The 18,887-nt window shown below is 54.3% G+C and overlaps 6 protein-coding genes across 6 annotated transcripts; 5 read left to right on the forward strand and 1 right to left on the reverse strand.

Moving 5' to 3' along the window:
• Window positions 1-383: 383 nt before the first annotated feature.
• On the forward strand, window positions 384-2,386 carry CCM_07163 (choline dehydrogenase; the record flags this gene model as incomplete). The annotated part of the gene is made up of 2 exons (XM_006672301.1): window positions 384-934; window positions 1,000-2,386. The coding sequence occupies 2 exons, from the start codon at window positions 384-386 to the stop codon at window positions 2,384-2,386; spliced, it is 1,938 nt and encodes a 645-aa protein (XP_006672364.1).
• Window positions 2,387-3,126: 740 nt separating this feature from the next.
• On the forward strand, window positions 3,127-7,224 carry CCM_07164 (5-oxoprolinase; the record flags this gene model as incomplete). Its single annotated transcript, XM_006672302.1, has 1 exon — window positions 3,127-7,224. One exon carries the CDS (start codon window positions 3,127-3,129, stop codon window positions 7,222-7,224), a length of 4,098 nt encoding a protein of 1,365 aa, XP_006672365.1.
• A 318-nt stretch (window positions 7,225-7,542) lies between these two features.
• CCM_07165 (cation transporter, putative) lies at window positions 7,543-9,693 on the forward strand (the record flags this gene model as incomplete). The annotated part of the gene is made up of 1 exon (XM_006672303.1): window positions 7,543-9,693. The coding sequence occupies one exon, from the start codon at window positions 7,543-7,545 to the stop codon at window positions 9,691-9,693; it is 2,151 nt and encodes a 716-aa protein (XP_006672366.1).
• A 225-nt stretch (window positions 9,694-9,918) lies between these two features.
• CCM_07166 (Six-bladed beta-propeller, TolB-like protein) lies at window positions 9,919-13,256 on the reverse strand (the record flags this gene model as incomplete). Its single annotated transcript, XM_006672304.1, has 8 exons — window positions 9,919-11,050; window positions 11,631-11,835; window positions 11,897-11,976; window positions 12,057-12,153; window positions 12,176-12,529; window positions 12,590-12,780; window positions 12,834-12,988; window positions 13,050-13,256. The coding sequence occupies 8 exons, from the start codon at window positions 13,254-13,256 to the stop codon at window positions 9,919-9,921; spliced, it is 2,421 nt and encodes an 806-aa protein (XP_006672367.1).
• Window positions 13,257-16,523: 3,267 nt separating this feature from the next.
• CCM_07167 (uncharacterized protein) lies at window positions 16,524-17,486 on the forward strand (the record flags this gene model as incomplete). Its single annotated transcript, XM_006672305.1, has 3 exons — window positions 16,524-16,617; window positions 16,692-16,826; window positions 17,305-17,486. 3 exons carry the CDS (start codon window positions 16,524-16,526, stop codon window positions 17,484-17,486), a joined length of 411 nt encoding a protein of 136 aa, XP_006672368.1.
• A 162-nt stretch (window positions 17,487-17,648) lies between these two features.
• CCM_07168 (isoflavone reductase family protein) lies at window positions 17,649-18,809 on the forward strand (the record flags this gene model as incomplete). Its single annotated transcript, XM_006672306.1, has 3 exons — window positions 17,649-17,753; window positions 17,840-18,458; window positions 18,538-18,809. The coding sequence occupies 3 exons, from the start codon at window positions 17,649-17,651 to the stop codon at window positions 18,807-18,809; spliced, it is 996 nt and encodes a 331-aa protein (XP_006672369.1).
• Between the last annotated feature and the right edge of the window lie 78 nt (window positions 18,810-18,887).

Here is an 18,887-nt window from a genome sequence, read left to right on the forward strand (position 1 = left end):
TAGGTTTAAAGAAACTAATCTTAATTATTAATAAAACTAGATAATAAAAAGATATACTAAAGGAGTATAATTAGGCTAATTAGCTAGGTTAGAAAATAGGTATAAAAAGGGAGGAATTTCTCTTTTTAGTTAAGAAAGAATAAGGTAAAAATAGCTATAAGTTCTAATATATATTATTCTTTAACTCTACTATATAAAATTGCTCTTAGTTATGACTAGTTATTTAATATCTATATTAGCCTGCTTATATAATTTATAAGACATATGCGTATAAAGGTGTAAGTCGTCCCAACAGATAACAACTGTTTCTGTCATTCTTCTTGTCCAGGCCCTCGGCTCACTATTCTCTACCCAAATTTATCCCGCAGTCAAATTTAGCCAACATGCGCTGGACCAACTTGCACCTTTATTCTTGTCTTTCGCTTGGCTTGCTATGCGAAGCACATCCGTACAATCTGCTTTCACGCCAGTTCGCTCCCTATGTGACGGCGATAGCCTCTTTGCTTGGCGGCGATGGATTTATTCCCGCAACGTACGGCACTATCCAAGGACTCCTCGGTCGTGACCAAGAATTCGATTTCGTGGTCGTGGGTGGCGGCACTGGCGGCAACGCCGTCGGATATCGCTTAGCAGAAGCCGGCTTCAGCGTCGCAATTATCGAAGCCGGAACCTTTTTCGAATTCTCCAAGCCAGGGTTCTCCACCATCCCGGGCCTTGATGTCCTGTTCGTTGGTTCGGACACTTCCGAGGCTCTGTCCCCGGCCGACTGGAAGTTCCAGACGACGCCCCAGCAAGGCGCCAACAACCGCAAGTTTCATGTGGCTCAAGGGAAATGCGTTGGTGGCTCATCCGCTTGGAACTTTATGATTCACCACAGAGGCCCCAAGGGCATGTATGACCAATGGGCCGACGCCGTGGGAGACGACAGCTACAAGTAGGTCAAGACAAGTTGCCCATCAACGGCGCTATTGTGGCCTCAGCTAACAAGATAACTTTTAGGCTCAGCAGTTTCGAAGCTTATTACAAGAAATCCGTGACGTTTACCCCCGGGAGCGCCTCTCAACGCCCTGCCGGCACCTGGTCCCAATCTGCCGCATCCGACTTTGCTGCTCCAGGACAAGGCGGTCCCGTTCAAGTCGGCTTCACCAACTTCGTATCCGACTGGTCGAAATCGCTGCAGAAAGGCCTACAAGCTGTCGGGCTAAAACAAACCGATGGATATGACCGCGGTGCATTGCTGGGATACCACTACACTGAAACGACCACGCGACAGTCTGACGGAACCCGCAGCTCATCTGCTGAATACATCTACGCTGCAAACAAGAAGAAATTGAGTAATCTCAAAGTGTTCACGAACACGCAAGCGTCAAAGATCAACTTTGATAGCAACAAGAAGGCAACAAGTGTCAAGGTGCTCTCAGCAGTCGGTTCCGAGTATACCATCAAGGCGAAGAGAGAGATTGTTGTCAGCTCCGGAGCTTACAGCTCACCGCAACTTCTTATGCTTTCAGGTATCGGGCCCACAGATACCCTCAACCAGTTTGGAATCCCCATTGTTGCGCCGTTGCCTGGTGTTGGCCAGAACATGTGGGATCACATCTTCTTTGGGCCATCTCATGCTGTCAAGTTCAAGACCATCAACTCTATTTTGCGAAACCCTATCGATCTGGTAGCGGCGGTCGGCAAGTATCTGTTGAGCCATTCCGGTATCCTGAGCTCCAACGGCATTGAGATGGTCGGGTGGGAGAAGCTGCCCGAGCAGCTGCGAACTGGATTCTCCGACAATACCAAGCAGAAACTCGGTTGGTATTCCGACGACTGGCCCGAGGTTGAATATCTCGGCGGTAATGGCAACATCGGAACGTTCGGGTCCTTGCTCGCACAGCCATCCGACTCGCGCCAATACGCCACGCTTCTGGGCGCCCTCGTCGCACCGTTGTCGAGGGGCAACATCACCATTTCATCCACGTCTGTCCGTGATCAGCCTGTCATCAACCCCAACTGGTTGACCGACAAGGGCGATCAAGAGGTTGCGGTGGCTCTCATGAAGCGCATGCGACAAGTGTGGGCCACAGCAGACTTGCAATCCATCTCGGACGGCCCCGAGTATTATCCAGGCGACAAAGTCAAGACGGACGAGGAGCTTCTGGATAATATCCGCGATTCGCTGATGACTGTATGGCACCCGTCTTGCACATGCAAGATGGGCAAGAAGGACGATTCCATGGCCGTCATTGACAACTTGGCACGTGTATATGGCGTTCAGGGCCTGCGCGTTGTCGATGCGAGCGCCTTCCCCATCCTGCCCCCAGGACATCCCATGGCAACCATTTACGCGTTGGCAGAAAAGATTGCCGAGGACATCATCCGGACCGCCAAGCAGTGAGGTACAAGGTGCAAATGCCGTGCCTAGGGCGTGAGAGGAGCTGACATGGAGCAGGACATGTGTTGGAATTGACAGCATAGCATAACCGAGACATAGAAACATAGAAACATAGAAACATAGAAGAAAGGATTCATAGATTCGAGAGAGAGAGATATGTTAGAAAAACTATAGAATAGAAAATCTTTGTGGTATTTGATCAAGTATTTATGATTGTATAGGGAAAGGGAAGTGAGTTGGCAGGGCGCTGAATTCTGAACCGCATGATGAACCTGTCAACTCCAAACTCTTTTGTATACAGAGATGACGGATTTTCTCTGTATATTTGCCGCCTCATTCGTCTCAGACAAATTATCAAGTCATAGCCTGACATTTTCTAGCCACCGTTGAGCACTAGCAATTCCAGGCCCTACCCGGTAGCTGGCCCATACATCCCTACCTACCTACCTAGGTATGCAAACGATGGGCTTTTGTCATCGAGAAAGCAGCCTAAAGCAGTTTGGGACGAGACTCTCTTCTTTTGATTCTATTCTTCTTCATTTTATTCTTGTTTGTATTTTCTTTTGTGTTTTTATTCTATATAGCTCAATTTGGCTGGCCTGGTGCAAGTAGCTAACAGAGGTTCCAGAATTGCGTCTTTGGCGGGGCTGTATCTAGTCACCTATCTATCTTGCTTTGCCCCTCCCCCATCTTCATCTCTCCTTGCCACAACTCACGCCCTGAGAATCCCCGGGGAATTCAACATGGCAAAGGCATCTCCATCGCGCGGAATCCGCATAGCCATAGACCGCGGCGGCACTTTTACCGACTGCGTCGGCGAGCACAATGGCGAGGAAATCATCATCAAGCTCCTCTCCGAGGACCCCGCAAACTACAAGGATGCCCCTCTGGAAGGCATTCGTCGCATCATGAGCCACTTTACCGGCCGTGATATACCTCGTGGAGAGCCGCTGGAGACATCGCAGATTGACTCCATCCGAATGGGAACAACCGTCGCCACCAATGCCCTGCTGGAGCGCAAAGGCGAACGCATCGCCTTGATTGTCACAAAAGGGTTCAAGGACTGCCTCATCATCGGGAATCAGTCCCGCCCCAAAATCTTTGACCTGGCCATCCGGAAGCCAGACGTCTTGTATGAGCAGGTCGTCGAGGTGGATGAGCGCGTCACGCTGGAAGACTATGCCGAGGACCCAGAACGAACCACAACGGAACCCGACACGGCCGCGGGAACTGACGCTGCCCGAGAAAAGGAACTCGTTCGTGGCCTGTCGGGCGAGACAGTGCGGGTGATGCGCCGACCCAAGAATGAAGAAATCAAGACACAGTTGAAACAAATTTACGACCAAGGTATCCGAAGCATTGCTGTATGCCTGATGCACGGCTACACATTCCCCGACCACGAGGCTGCCATTGGCAAGCTTGCCGAGCAAGTCGGCTTCACTCACATCTCACTCAGTCACGAGCTGATGCCTATGATCAAGCTTGTACCCCGCGCCACATCTGTCTGTGCGGATGCATACCTCACCCCCACCATCAAAAAGTACATTGACGGATTTCAGTCTGGCTTCGCTGGCGGTCTTGGCACTCGCAGTGTCCAGGAGACCGACGGCCCTAGAGGTGCTCGCTGTGAATTTATGCAAAGTGACGGTGGGTTGGTAGATGTTGAAAAGTTTACCGGCCTCAAAGCTATCTTGTCTGGCCCGGCCGGTGGCGTCGTTGGCTATGCCATCACTTCATACGACGAGAACACTAAAACTCCCGTCATTGGGTTTGATATGGGTGGTACGAGTACTGACGTATCTCGTTATGGCGAGGGCCGATATGAGCACGTCTTTGAGACAACAACGGCAGGCGTCACTATTCAATCGCCTCAGCTGGACATCAATACCGTTGCCGCCGGTGGTGGCTCGCGGTTGTTTTTTCGCAACGGTCTCTTCGTTGTCGGCCCCGAATCAGCAGGTGCCCACCCCGGCCCTGCTTGCTACCGAAAGGGCGGCCCGGCTACTGTGACGGATGCCAATCTGTATCTCGGTCGACTTCTTCCTGAATTCTTCCCCAAGATCTTTGGCAAAAACGAAGACGAGGGCTTGGATGTCGAAGCCAGTCGCAAGGTTCTACAGAAGCTCGCTGACCAAGTGAATCGTGACACTGGCAAGAATCTGACTACTGACGAGGTGGCGTATGGATTCTTAACCGTTGCCAACGAGGCCATGACCCGTCCCATCAGATCCATCACGGAAGCCAAGGGCCACGATTCGTCCAAGCACCGACTCGCCACATTTGGTGGTGCTGGTGGCCAGCATGCTGTTGCCATTGCCGAGTCCCTGGGAATCAGTCAAATCCTCGTTCACAGATACTCCTCTGTTCTATCTGCTTACGGCATGGCTCTTGCCGACGTTGTTGATGAAAGACAAGAACCAGAGTCTTCGGTCTGGGCCGACGGCGGCCATGTCGTCACGGATTTACGGAACAAGATGGAGAAGCTCAAGGAAAAGTCTCGCACCACTCTCAAGGGACAGGGCTTCGAGGCCAGCGAGATTGTGTTTGAAGAGTACCTGAATATGCGCTACCGTGGGACGGAGTCTGCTCTCATGATTGTGAAGCCCACCGAGGCAGAGGCGAAGGAGTTCTTTGGCGGAAAAGACTGGCAGTTTGGCCAAGCTTTTGTCAAGCAACACCATTACGAATTTGGATTCACTCTTGACGAACGAGACATCATTGTGGATGATGTGCGCGTTCGTGGCATTGGCAGAAGCTTCCGCAACAACGAGAAGACTGTCGATGAGCAACTCAAGACGATCGAGCGCCAAGATGTCACGGCGTCAAAACGTCACAGTACACAACAGGTATACTTTGAGGGTGGACGTGCGGAGACGCCCATCTACAAGCTTGAGAACCTGGCCGTTGGCGATGTCATCCCCGGCCCTGCTATGCTTGCTGATGGCACTCAGACTATTGTGGTTACGCCCAGAGCAAAGGCACTAATAACTGACACCCATGTCATCCTCGACCTGCAGAAAGAAGGTGCCAAAGATGAAAACCAGACTTCGAATGAGCGCGAAGTTGACCCCATTCTGCTGAGCATCTTTGGGCATCGCTTCATGGCGATTGCGGAGCAAATGGGTCGTGCTCTTCAGAAGACAAGTGTCAGTACGAATGTCAAGGAGAGACTGGATTTTTCCTGTGCCATCTTTGACGCTGAAGGTGGCTTGGTAGCCAACGCTCCTCATCTGCCCGTGCACTTGGGGTCCATGTCAACTTGTGTCCGCCGCCAGGCCGAGATCTGGAAGGGCCGGTTAGAGACGGGCGACGTCATTGCCTCCAACGACCCATCGTATGGAGGTACACATTTGCCGGATATCACGCTCATCATGCCTGCTTTTGATTCGAGCGGGACACGCATCCTCTTCTATGCTGCATCGCGTGCCCACCACGCTGATATCGGCGGCATCACCGCTGGCAGCATGCCTCCCAACTCGCGCGAGCTCTTCCAGGAGGGCGCCGTTTTCAAGAGCGAAAAGATTGTCAGCAAGGGCAAATTTGACGAGAAGCGCATCACAGAGATACTCTACGAGGCTCCGGCGCAGTACCCCGGGTGCAGTGGTACTCGCTGTCTCGCCGACAATATTAGCGACATGCGCGCCCAGGTCTCTGCCAACAAAAAGGGCATCTCTCTCATTGAGACTCTTATTGAGGAATACGGCGAGGAGACTGTTCAGTTCTACATGGTCAACATCCAAAAGAATGCCGAGATGTGTGTGCGTAATCTTCTACAAGATGTGTATAAGCGATTCGAAGGTCGTGATCTCTCGGCGCTCGATTTCATGGATGACGGTTCGCCAATCCAGCTCAAAGTCAAGATTGACCCTGAACTGGGCGAAGCCGAGTTTGACTTTACTGGCACTGGCCCTCAAGTCTACGGAAACGTCAACGCTCCCGAGGCCATTACCTACAGTGCAATCATCTACTGCCTGCGCTGCCTAGTGTCGCAGGACATTCCTCTGAACCAGGGCTGCCTGCGTCCCATCCATGTCAAGATCCCACCCAAGTCACTCCTCTCACCCTCGCCCGGCGCTGCCGTCGTCGGCGGCAACGTGCTTACTAGCCAGCGCATCACCGACGTCGTCCTCAAAGCGTTCGAGGCCTGTGCCGCCTCGCAGGGCTGCTGCAACAACCTGACCTTTGGCTTCGGTGGCAACGTGACCGGCCAAAGCGCCGTGCGCGGCTTTGGCTACTACGAGACCATTGCGGGCGGCAGCGGCGCCGGTCCGGACTGGGTTGGCACCAGCGGCGTGCACGTGCACATGACCAACACACGCATCACAGATTCCGAGATTTTCGAGCGCCGGTATCCCGTGCTTCTGCGCGAGTTTTCTATCCGCGCCGGGTCCGGCGGCCAGGGGCAGCACAAGGGCGGCGACGGCGTGGTCCGCGACATTGAGTTTCGGATCCCGCTGCAAGTGTCCATTCTCAGCGAGCGCCGCGTATACCGGCCGTACGGTCTCAAGGGCGGCGAGGACGGCCAGTGCGGGCTGAACCTGTGGGTGCGCCGCGTGGAAAGGGCCGACTGGCAACGCTCGCTGCAGTCGGTGCAGAGCGCGGCCACGGAGGGCAAGGACAAGGAAGCACGGGGCGCTGAGTACGAAGAGCGCTACATCAACATTGGCGCCAAGAATTCGGCGGCCATGGCGGCCGGTGATCGCATCATTATTAATACGCCGGGCGGTGGCGGCTGGGGTGCAGTTGGAGAGGAGAGCGTTGCCAAGTCGCGAGGCGACCACACAGATTCGTGGAAGAAGGGCAGCGGCGCGGCGCGTGATGACGCAGCGCTGCAGGTATAAGTGAACACGACGTGCCTTTTCTTCCAGGCCGTCGAAGATTTATAATGCATACCTGGTAACCAAATGTTCAGTATGCGACTCTGTTGGCATGAATACAAATGCGAGTACAAGCCTGGGTCGGACGCCCGAGGCTTTGTATGCTAAACACTAGAGCGAGAGTGAGCCTAGGTGATATCTCTACATCGGAAGCTATCGATGGCTCCTGCCACGCATCGACTATCACTTTTAGGAAGATAAGCTCGCCTAGTTAGGTAGTTACCCGACACATTCCCACAAATACTTTCCGTCTCAGGTACGGATAGTAGACGCTAAAATCACATGGGACGCGGCAAAGTCCGCAACCCTACCCTCTTGCTGCAGACAGACTTGCCCCTGGAACCCGCTATTAGTTGCCGCAAACCTGGCTCTTTTCCTCTCCTTCGCGACCCCCTTCACCTTACGGGAGAGAGGCTTGGTGGCTTTGGCGATTCAATGGGGACGCTAGTATCGCTCCGCTCGATGAGCAGCCACCGGCTCAACTTTCTCACGATTCACTACTGCTACTTTGTCGTTGTCTGCCTGCTCAGCTCCGTCGTGTTTTGGGCCTCGTCGAGCCCGCGGGGCCGGATATCCTACGTCGACAGCCTCTTTGTCGTCGTCTCGGCCATGACCGAGGCCGGCCTCAACACGGTCAATCTCAGCACCATGACGACCTGGCAGCAGACGATTCTCTTTCTGCTCATCATGCTGGGCGGCACCATCTGGGTGTCCATCTGGACCGTATTCGCGCGCAGGGCTGTCTTTTATCGCCGCTTCGTGCACACGGCGTGGCCCACGTGGGCATGTTCCCCTGCTCGGCAGACTATCCGTACAGCGCATGCGCAAGGTGTCAAGGACCCGAGTAGTGGATCAGGTCCCGGAAGCGCATCGTCACATTCTGCGTCTCCCCGGGTTTGCTCTGCCGCTGCTGAGAAAGACCTGGACATGGCACTTGCTCGGACGCGCGGGCGCCCCTACTACACCTTGCCTCAGAAGCCATCCAGCCCGAGGAACGAAGAGGATGGGCTCGCCGATGGAAAGAGCCAGCGTATCTGCGGCTGCGAGTACCGTGCTCTCGAGCTCCTCTCCATTATCGTGCCTGTATACTTTGTCCTCTGGCAACTGCTGGGTTGCATCGGCTTAGGAGCATGGGTGCACAATCACATGCCCGACACTGCGCTTGCCAATGGCATCAACCCATGGTGGCTAGGCGTCTTCAACGGGGTTTCGGCCTTTAACAATTCCGGCATGTCCCTCCTCGATGCCAACATGGTGCCCTTTCAGGAGGCCCACTTTGTCCTCATCACCATGGGGCTGATGATTCTCGCCGGAAATACGGCCTATCCCATCTTCCTGCGTCTCATCCTCTGGTCTGCCCACAAGCTGTTGGATCTGACGACGGAAGCTGACTCGTTTCAGAGCACTAAGCTCGCCGTTCAGCTTTTGCTCAAGGACCCCCGACGCATCTACACCAACTTGTTTCCGTCGCGCCTCACCTGGTGGCTTTTCTTTATGCTCGTGTGCCTCAACTCGATTGACTGGGTGCTCTTTGAGCTGCTCAACTTGAACAATCCGGTCGTCGACAGCATTCCCGTCGGCCCTCGCGTTCTTGTCGGACTCTTTCAGGCTTTGGCTGTTCGATCCGGTGGGTTCTATGTCGTGCCGATTGCACAAATCGCCATTGGAGTACAGTTTCTATACGTCATCATGATGTACATTTCGGTATACCCAGTTGTGATGACCATACGCCAGTCGAGTGTATATACATACTCGCAGCGAGACGGGCCTGGTATTGAGCTACGCGATGCGGCACACTCCCACCTGCCCAAACTCAGCAGAGCCGTTTCGTATCCCATTGAGAAACGCAGTCTGACCACCAGGCACCGAGTTCATCTTACATTCGCTACACCAGCCGAAAGAGCTACCTGGCGTGGAAAGCCGGGCCACCCAGTCACAACCACAACTGGGGTATCGCCTCCACTTCTGTACTCTGAACAGCTGAGTAATTGGCCTCGAGAAAAGCGACCAAGCCATCATGCACGATTACTATCGCTACATGGAACTCCTCCACCTCCCACATATGACAGCCACATGAGCTTCATTCACCAGCAAATTCACGGGCAACTAGCTCAGGATATATGGTGGCTCGTTCTAGCTGTGCTTGTGATTGTCATAATTGAAAGTAGTCAATTCAACGCGGATCCCATCAATCATTCGGTTTTCAACATCATCTTTGAAGTAGCCTCGGCATATGGAACGGTCGGTATTTCCGTGGGAACGCCGAGTGGCGCCTATAGCTTTTCTGGGACGTGGTACACAGGTAGCAAACTCATTCTTTGTCTGGTTATGCTGCGAGGCAGACACAGGGGGCTACCTACAGCGTTGGACCACGCCATCAGACTGCCGGAGCAACATTTGAATTGCAAAGAGTATGACATGGAGGACAAGTAGAGGGACACTACCCGAAGCAGGGTGTTATTATGGCAGGGGGAAACGCGTGAAAGGCCGCAGGCTATATTCAGGCGAAGTAGGACATTCGAGACTGTATATCAATTGCATCAACTTGCGTCATGGAACTACAATAACCTTGTTCACCGAAATGCCAGCAATATGCGGTGTTGTGCAGCCTTTCCGAAGCAGAGAGTCGATGAAGCTTGCTACATTGTCGGTGTAAATCTAAATTTTCTTACGCCTAATATTCCGCAGCCTCCGCAGCAGAACCATCGAGATGACACCACCGCCGAACACGGAGCCCGTAACAACGACAACAAACGCCGACAGGCTCTCCTCGACAAAGTTGACCGTATTCATGCCGTACCACCCGGCGACCAACGTCGCCGCCGCCATGCCCAGCATGGCGATTTCCACCTTTGTCTCGAGCAGCATGATTTGGTTGCGGCGACTAGCAAGGACCGACCGGACCGTGTCCGCCGTACGGTGGACGTCGGCCATGAGCGCGGCGGCCTCGCTGACCACGGCGTCGTGCGCGCGAAAGTAGGCCTCGAGGAGGTACTCGGCCTCGTCGTGGTCATCCGCGGCGCGGCGCGCCCCGCGCACCGCATCCGACAGGTACAGGTCCGCCATGTCGCGGTCCTCGCGCAGCAGCGTCTCGAGCGCGCCGCGCGCCAGCCGCGCGCGCTGCTCGATATCCGCCAGCCGGCGCGCGACGTCGAGCAGCGTGCGCAGGCCCGTGTGCGCCGATGCCGTCGTCTCCTCATCGCCGGCCATTTGCGCGTCGAGATGCTGCAGCGCGGCGCGCACGTCGGCGCGCGCGGCGAGGTACGCGGCCTCGAGACCGGCGGCGACGGCGGCGAGCGCGGCCTCGAGCGCGCGCAGCTCAAACGACGCGCTCGTCTTGTGGTGGGCGCCGCCGCCGCCGCCGCCGCCGCTCCGCAGCTTGTTCTGCAGGTCGTACGTAAAGACGCGCGAAATGGTCGTGTCGGCCAGCCCGTCGACGTGCAGCAGCAGCAGCCGCTCCGCCTGGATCAGCAGCCGCAGGTCAAACATGTGCACGAGGATCGTCGAGGCCCGCACCAGGATGTGCGGGAACCCCTGCGACGGCAGGTCAATGGCCTGCAGGTCGCGCGCGGCGAGGCCGTACGCGCGCGCCATGTCGGCCTTGCTGAGCGTCGTCGTCGTGGCGCCGCCGTCGGCGTCGCACTGCGTGCACTGCAGCTCCACGTGCCCGTTGAGCGGCGCCAGGGAGATGCGCACGGCCCGCTCGAGGATGCTGCTTCCTCCGGGGTGCTGCGCGTCGCTGTCGGATCCCGGCGCGCCGGTGTTGTAGCTGCGGCTGGGCTGGACCGGACTGCGTCGTCGGGGCTGCCATAGCCGGCGGGGTGACCGGCACAGATGCCGCGCATATACAGACGCGCCGGGGAACAACAGGCGTGCAGGGGCGGACATGCCTCGGACAATGTTCACCACTGGCCGATGGCAGACTTGTTCGGGAATGCTGGAGGTGGGCGCGATCGAGGCCGTTTGAACCGTGCTAGACCGGGGGGTCGCATGTGTTGGCGTGTCAAGGTCGTGCAAGTATCTACATCCGTCCGCCACGCAGATGCCAAGGAAAGACCGCTGATGATTGGGGCTGCCTTCGTGGTGTCTCTCAACTTGTTTGGGTCAATTGGATAGTTGGCGGAAACGTGCCGATCTCCTGCATTGGCTGGGCCGTAGAGCTTACTAATGACGTCATCACGGCTATTGAAAGACTCGTGGTGAGCAACACGGATTGGAATTTTGTGAAATTTTTAAAGGTCAAGAAAATTCACAACAACTGTCGCAACGGATATTTAGAAACTGTATACAAAGTGAATACTTCGCCTTTGTACCAGGGGTTTATAGCGATGTTTGTATCGAACTACACCAACAACTGATACGGACACTACTGAATCGGTGCTGCCTTTGCTGCAAACAATGCAAGGTAAAGGCGTGTTTCGGCGCAGATAATCATCTTTCCGTCTCCAACAAACTGAAAGTTTGCCGCAGGGCCGTCGGTAAAGATCTTGCCCAGAAGCTTGCCCGACGGGTTCCAAACATGGATCCCGTCGCCACATCCAGCATATACGTTGCCCTTGCTGTCGCAGTGAATGCCTGGTACCGGTCAGTTGTATTCCATCAACAGCGGCTCAGTTTCATAGTATGATAGACGTACCGTCGGGGACTCCGCTGTCGGCAAAGGCAAAGGTGATTCTGTTCTCAAATGAGCCGTCGCGCGCGACATGGAAGCGGTAGCTGTCCGGTGATGAAGACGGTTAGCAGACTTGTGCAGATGTTGAAGAAGAGGTGTCGAGTGACCAGGGTAGGCTACGTACATGGTTGCAGGACGAGCCGCGTCGTAGCCAAAGAAGCCGTGGTGCGCTCCCGTGTCGGTTATGTAGACAAGTTTGCCATCGGGGGAGAAAGTGATACCTATGTCAAAGTTAGCTACAACTGTAAATGAAGAGTCGATGTTGAGAGGTTCGCTTGCCATTCGCCTGGTCGAATCCGCTGGCGGCTACCGTAATGGCCTTGGTTTCCGGGTTGAACTGGTACACCTGAACAGGCAGAACTGGTGGCGGGCGGAAGGCCTGAAAGTATCCATATAGGGGGTCCGTAAAGTAAATGTGCGAGTTCCGGGGATTGACTCCGATGTCGTTTAAAGAATTAAATTGCCGCCCGTAGAAGTTGTTTATGAGAATTGTGGCATTGTACGGCGGTAGAGGATTGACTGAGTAGAGGGCAGATGCCGTCTCGTTGCCCATTCCCTCGCCCGCAAAGAGGATATTCCCTTTGTAGTTGGTACCACCTGCATCGATGCCTTAGTATTTTAAAACTCTTCCTAGTTGAGCTCAAGATGGCGACGTACCGTTGGGGTTCACTACAGGAGGGTCAGAGGTGACTGTCTGGACCGTGACATGGCCAGTCTTGTTGCCGGAAGCGACCTGCAGCGCTTCCTTGACCGACACCTTTTGAACAATGGCCGACTTGTTGAGGCCAGTCCCTGCCGCCGGGCTTCCGGCATTCTGCGCAAAAAAGACCTCATCTGTGGCGGGAACCCTAATGGAGAGTTAGTCAAGGGTTCTGGATGGCGAACAAGGACATACTCTTACCAGACGACAGCTTCATGAAATATCGGGTCCGTTTCCGTTTCCGCGATAATGGCCAGCTTCGGATCGTGACCAATGATTTCGAGGAATTCAGAGTCAAATACGAGGAATGGGCGGTCTTTGAGCTCCTGTCGGGTGGTGCCAGGCGGCACCCAAACCTATCACGACAACGATGAGTAACAGGCGGCCAATTACCCAACAACATCAAGCAGTGCTTACAGTCGTGCCGTTGTATTCACTTGGGGGGGCAATGGAGGGGATCGAGGCGAATTTCGCACTGTCAATGACTTGAGCTTGGGCGGGCAAGCTCTTTGCGCCATCGCTGGTCGCCGTCGTCACCGATGTCCCGGCCGTGGCAGCCGAGAAGAGGGCTGCCAGCGACACAAAGGGCAGAAACGTGGCGTTTGTCAACTGTGCAGAAACCATCTCTTCCAATTTCTCGACGTCGAGGCAAAAAAAAAAAGAAAAAAGCTTGTTGATGTTCTAACTAACTAGTTGGACGGGCGACTTTCATCTATCTCTGTTGTGGTGGCCCCGCAATCGGCAATTGAGATGGTGGCTGGGATCAACAAGCGGAGGGAAAATAGGGTTGGATTAGCCTAATTGGAGCTCTAATTGGCAGCCCTGTATAAATATAATTTCATGATGATTATGATGCTTTATGCAATCAAAGTCGCTTTTTGGCTGTTGCAATGGTCAAGATGAATCTCGAGATGGATAACATTGAGTTCAGCCAATACGACGAACAACTCTTTGCGCAAAAAGCGGAACCAGTAGGTTTATACAAAGATACATGTATCTAGAAAAGAAATACGATTAAAATGCTTGCGGCTTATCTCGTCTTGTCCTTCTTTGGTCTTTTGAACAAATGCATCAAAGGAGAGAGACTCTGGGCACCGATGTCCTTTACCATTGCGCTGTTTAAATCATCAAAATCTCGAATGAGTGCGGGTCAATCAGAAATCGCCATCTTGTCGATTTCCACTTGATGGAGACACTATTACTAGCATCTGGCAACTTGTTGCACGGATTTGCCCACTGCTCCATAGTCACAGTGGGTGCAACGGACGAGGTCCCAGCGTCAATACAAAGTGACCAAGCTGGCAAGCTCTCGGATAACTAGAAATTATCATACTGTTCCTCTAGACATTTGAATCCTGGGGAGAAGGGATGCATCTATGAAGCTCCCTGGGCTGCGTGACTGCTCTACATGACAACTACAAGAGGTTAAAACTATGAAACAGGGGGATCGTAAGAATCGAGACGATTGATCCTAAAAATAATCAAGTATCGATTTCATAAAAATCATTCAATTAAAGCCGAGTCTATGTGATCAGCGAGCTATAATAGGCTCAGATGGCGTATCGGTCGTAAGTGGTATGTCAAGATGGTGTCAGGCTGAGGTCAGGCAAAGTGTCGTGCAGCCCGGAGCCTCGTTCCGTTCCTACACGGGAACCGGATACGAATAGAATAACGACGCAGATGGCAGAACCAAAAACAGGCCACGGCCGAGATGCGGCAGCCGGACTCTAACGATTGGAGTGCGCCCCCAAGGCACACACGACCAGGAGCAGCGGCGCTCGGGAAGAAGTCGTTTTGAGAAACATGGCAAAGGGGCAAACGCCATCCCGCGTTCCCCGTAACCAGTTGGAAAAGCTGCCGCTGGGCCGCTCCTCGCACAGCCTGCTGTTTCTCTGATCCTTTCCTTTGATGCGTACCTGGCGCTTCGAGAAGCCGTTGATGAAGGAGCTGTCGTCGCCTGTTGTTTGTCAATGCTGGGAAGAACTTACCGCCGGCATGTACCGAGGCCAAGGGGAGGAGTCATCAAGGGGCAAATCGGTGAGAGACGTGCCTGTGAGTGGCCAGGAAAGCAGTTGCCCACCACGAGCGAGTCGCGTGCAGTGGACGTTGCGCGCACGCGAGAACGACTTGGTTGATATTGAGACAACTGGAGGATAGAGGGAGAGGACAGGGATACAGGGGGTCAAATGCCGACGCCATCTACAACGAGAAGGCGAGGATCGGGCCGTCTCCCTGTGGAGGGGTTATAACGGGCACCTGCGTCAACGGCTGGCCCACGGGCCCCCTCCCCTTGACACTTTTTCAATGCATGGCTGCCAGTATAGTTAGTAGAATGGAGAAGCTCAGGGAAGATTCTCAAGGGACAGGGCTGGGCATCTGAGCGGGAAACGGATGAGTAGGAGGGACCTGCGGTCAAGATGAGCGACTTCTCCTTCCTCTCCGCCACCCATGTCGTCGACCGTTTTCTCTGGAGGCGCTCACATGGGACAACTGCACTTGGAGATGTCGTCGAGGGACAAGGGGGCCACGCAAGCGACGGATGGGTTTTGGGCGGCCCAAGCCAAGCAGAGCCCCCGGCCATCCCCCCGGCCGGGCGTTGGCTAGTGCATGATATGAATTGTTTCGCAAGCCCAATCTCGGGACCACCATGTGCATCATCATGGAGAGCATGACGGACGGACGCGCACCGACCAAAACTTGGCACGCCATGTCTGTCTGTCTTGTCTGCAAGTCGTGTAGCCGCATGTACGGAACAGTACAGTTAAGCAAGTTAGTTAATGCAATATTTTTTTTCTTACGATTTTCCTACTACCGCCCTGCTAGCGTAGAACGCATAGTCTGTACCCCCACGAATTTTCTACATTTTTCTTTTTGCGGTTTTTTCCCTCCTCTTTTCGTCCCGCCGGCACCCGCAGCAAGCTTGCATCCTTGGAGCCGGCCGGTACAATTGCCCGATTTGGACATGATATTCAACCACTGGATTCTATGGGGAGGAGGGGTCTTTGGCGACTGAGTAATTAACGTCACAATGTCAGATGCAAAAGGGCAAAGCAGAGCATAGCCATCGCAAACCGGGTCCAACACCTTCCCCCCGGCCGGAGGAGATTGCTACTGTGGACTCGTTTGCTTCTTTGGCCTCTGTCTGTGTGTGCGTAGTAATGACCTTCCTCTTACGAATATTGTAGAAACGAGCATTCCCCTCTTCACATGCACATGCGGGAGAGCTAACCTGAAAAAAAGGCCCCCCCTCCCCCCCTCCTCTCTCCCTGCGACTGTACAGGGGATGGTGGCTTGCAAGGGACAACCGTTTTTGTCATTATTTCTGAGATAAACACAACCGGAGCATGGCAATAGAGGGACATGGAGGGGGTTATCGGAGTATCGGAGTTGAAGAGACAAGACGGGCACTAGGAACTCGCGATGTTCTCTCCTCGGCTTAGCTCCCCCTTTTCTGTTCTTTTCCTGGTCTCAGTCTCTCTCCCTCTTTGCCAAAAGCATCCACGCCACCGCAATCCTTTATAGATTTCAGTCGATGGGACTAATTATTTACCCCTGTTCAAGACATGGATCCGGCGTCCGCTGGTGGTGTGCTGGTGAAGCGCCACGCTTGGATTTCATCAGGACCCCCGGCTGCTACAGTAATAACTATCAGTTAGTGAGGGCCAAAACAGAAACGGGAGCGAGCATTGTGCGCGTGTCTCCTTGCTTTGACTTTTCTTCACGCACACGCACGAGTTACAAAAGGTCCCCTAATAACTACTATCTGTATAGTTCAAACTGCCCGCCCCGCCGTCACTCGGGCCCTGGTTTTGCCCGTCTACTCCCGAGTGAAGCTGCCAGTCCGTATCATGCTGAGAAGTGCCGTCACAAGGCGGTCAGTAGTCCGGAGTCATGCTCATACTTCTGGTACCCAAGCCTCCGAGGCTGCGAGGGGACGCCTTTTTGAGCCACCTCGAGGTTCGAGGTTGCACTGTGGAAATGGGCCGCAAGCTAACCTTGTTCTCAATCAAACTCTCCTCGTTGATTAATGTTTCCCCTCGTTTTCTCTGTACCTCTCAGCCATCATGCTCCCCCCCCCCCTCCCATCCACACCGGGCTCGCCTACTAAGAAGAGGGGCGGGCGCACCGGGGCCGATGGAACGCCCCGGTCTGAAGGCCAAGTTGAAAAGTTGAACCTGGAACGGCGGACCGGGAGTAAGGAGTCTTTTATAGAAAATTAATATATTTTTCTTATTAATATTTTCTTGACAGGCCACGGAGTAACGATTCTGTACCTGGGCCGCCGGTTGCATGGCCGGATGCCCCCTTCCCTCCTTGTTTCCTCGGCCAAGCATTTCTTGCTCCCGGCTCTGTCCAGAGTAGATTTCTTCTCCTTCCTTAACACACCTCGCGACCCCGGTTTCCTCCGCATCTGACGACCATTAGGACATATTTGCTCATGATCACCTCAATATTGCAGTGTTCCCTTAACGAAATGATGCAATAGAGCAGAGTCGCCTATCAGATATATTGACGCCGGCATCCTTGACCTGATAACGAAGGCACGACTTATAGCCCCGGCAGACAGTTGCGGCACAAACGTGACACGAGGTCAGATCGACACATCAGACCACACAGCCATCTTTTGGATTCAGCTTTGCATACTCGGAAGAACCCAGCAACACAACAACAGTCTACCACAAAGCGGCACTGTTCCCCGGACGCAAGTATCCTGGCTTGTGCGTCCGGACCAGAAAGCATCGTTGTGCGATTCTGGCTTGCGCAACCCGCTCTCGCACATACAATACCACCCACCCTTCTCCTGGTGACGTGACGCTCTCGACGTCGTCGACGCTGCCGCTGCGAAATACATAGGCTCTCATTGGACTACCAGCTTCTCAGAGCTTGTCACAAATCACCATTCCGTCTACAAAACTGCAGATGCTCCTGCTTGCTGTGTATTGGCGTCAGTGTTGAAAGCATGCCGGGCAGCCTCGACGCCAAATCCTGCGAGATACCAAGTGCAGTCAATGTGCCATGATTCGCATCGCAGTTGCCGGAGGATACGGTCTCGGGTTTCTCATCGCAACGGGCCTGTCGCAAGCCGAGCATGCCTACAACATCATTGTGCTGTCCGGGACGGTATGTTACAAGAAACCCGGTCTTGTAGCACGAAGAAGAATTTAAAAAAAACCTCGACACTAACATTTTCATGACCCCATACCAAGGATAGGAGCGAATTCGTCCCGTATGGTATTCAGGTTCACGTGGTCGACTACTACGACAAGGAGAAGCTTGACTTTGCGCTCCGCGGCATCGACCTCGTCATCTCGACCATATCCGGGCAGGAGCAGCTGAACCTCATCAACGCGGCGGGCCACGGACGGGTGCGCTACTTTGTGCCGTCCGAGTTTGAGGGCAGCCTGACGCGGCGGCCGCCGGCGCGGTCGGACCCGCTGGACCGGGGCAGCGCGGCGGCGCTGACCCTGCTCCGGCAGTGGTCCGACGGCCCGGCACGGATGAAGTGGACGGCCTTTTCCTGCGGCATCTTCATGGAGCGCTTCCACCCCTTTGGCCTCTTGGGCAGCTTCAGCATCGGCACCGGCGAGGGCGTCGGCACCGTCGGCAGCTACGTCGCCGACATCAACGCCTGCATCGCAGACTACACGGCAAAGGACGCCAGGGGCGGCTCCGTCAAGATCTGCCTGACGAGCGTCGTCGACCTCGTCAACTTCATCGTTGCCGCCATCGAGATCGGCCCCTCGACCTGGCCGGCTGAATATACAATGCGGGGCGACAAGAAGAGCCTGGCAGACGTCGTCGCCGCCATGTCGGCTGCTCGAAATAGTGAGTCTCGCTCTGTGTGTCCCCGGCAACAGATCAATACGGGAAACTCTCGTGTGACCTCTCACTGACTGTGGCCCAGTTCCTTTCGAGTCCAACATCCTCAGCTACGAAGACTTGCTGAGGCACATCGCCTACAACACGGAAATGGGCCAGTACGACCGCGTCGCCTATCTGCAACGGAACCTTCAGACCGTCAACGGCCGCTATGAATTCTCGCGCGCGACGCTCAACGATGCCATCAATAGCAGTAGACGCGTCAACGTCCAGCCGATGAATTTCGAGCAGTGGCTGGAGACGGTGTCTCCTTGTTTCAATATGTCCGCTCTCTCAAACCAAGGGATATTTCAATGACACGTTTTTCTATTCTACAAAACGAATACTGAGGGAGCGTATGGAATGGGCGGGGTTGGGCGTTGCAGTACTGCGGAA

Source organism: Cordyceps militaris (assembly GCF_000225605.1).
Source record: "Cordyceps militaris CM01 unplaced genomic scaffold CCM_S00005, whole genome shotgun sequence".
NCBI lineage: Eukaryota > Fungi > Ascomycota > Sordariomycetes > Hypocreales > Cordycipitaceae > Cordyceps > Cordyceps militaris.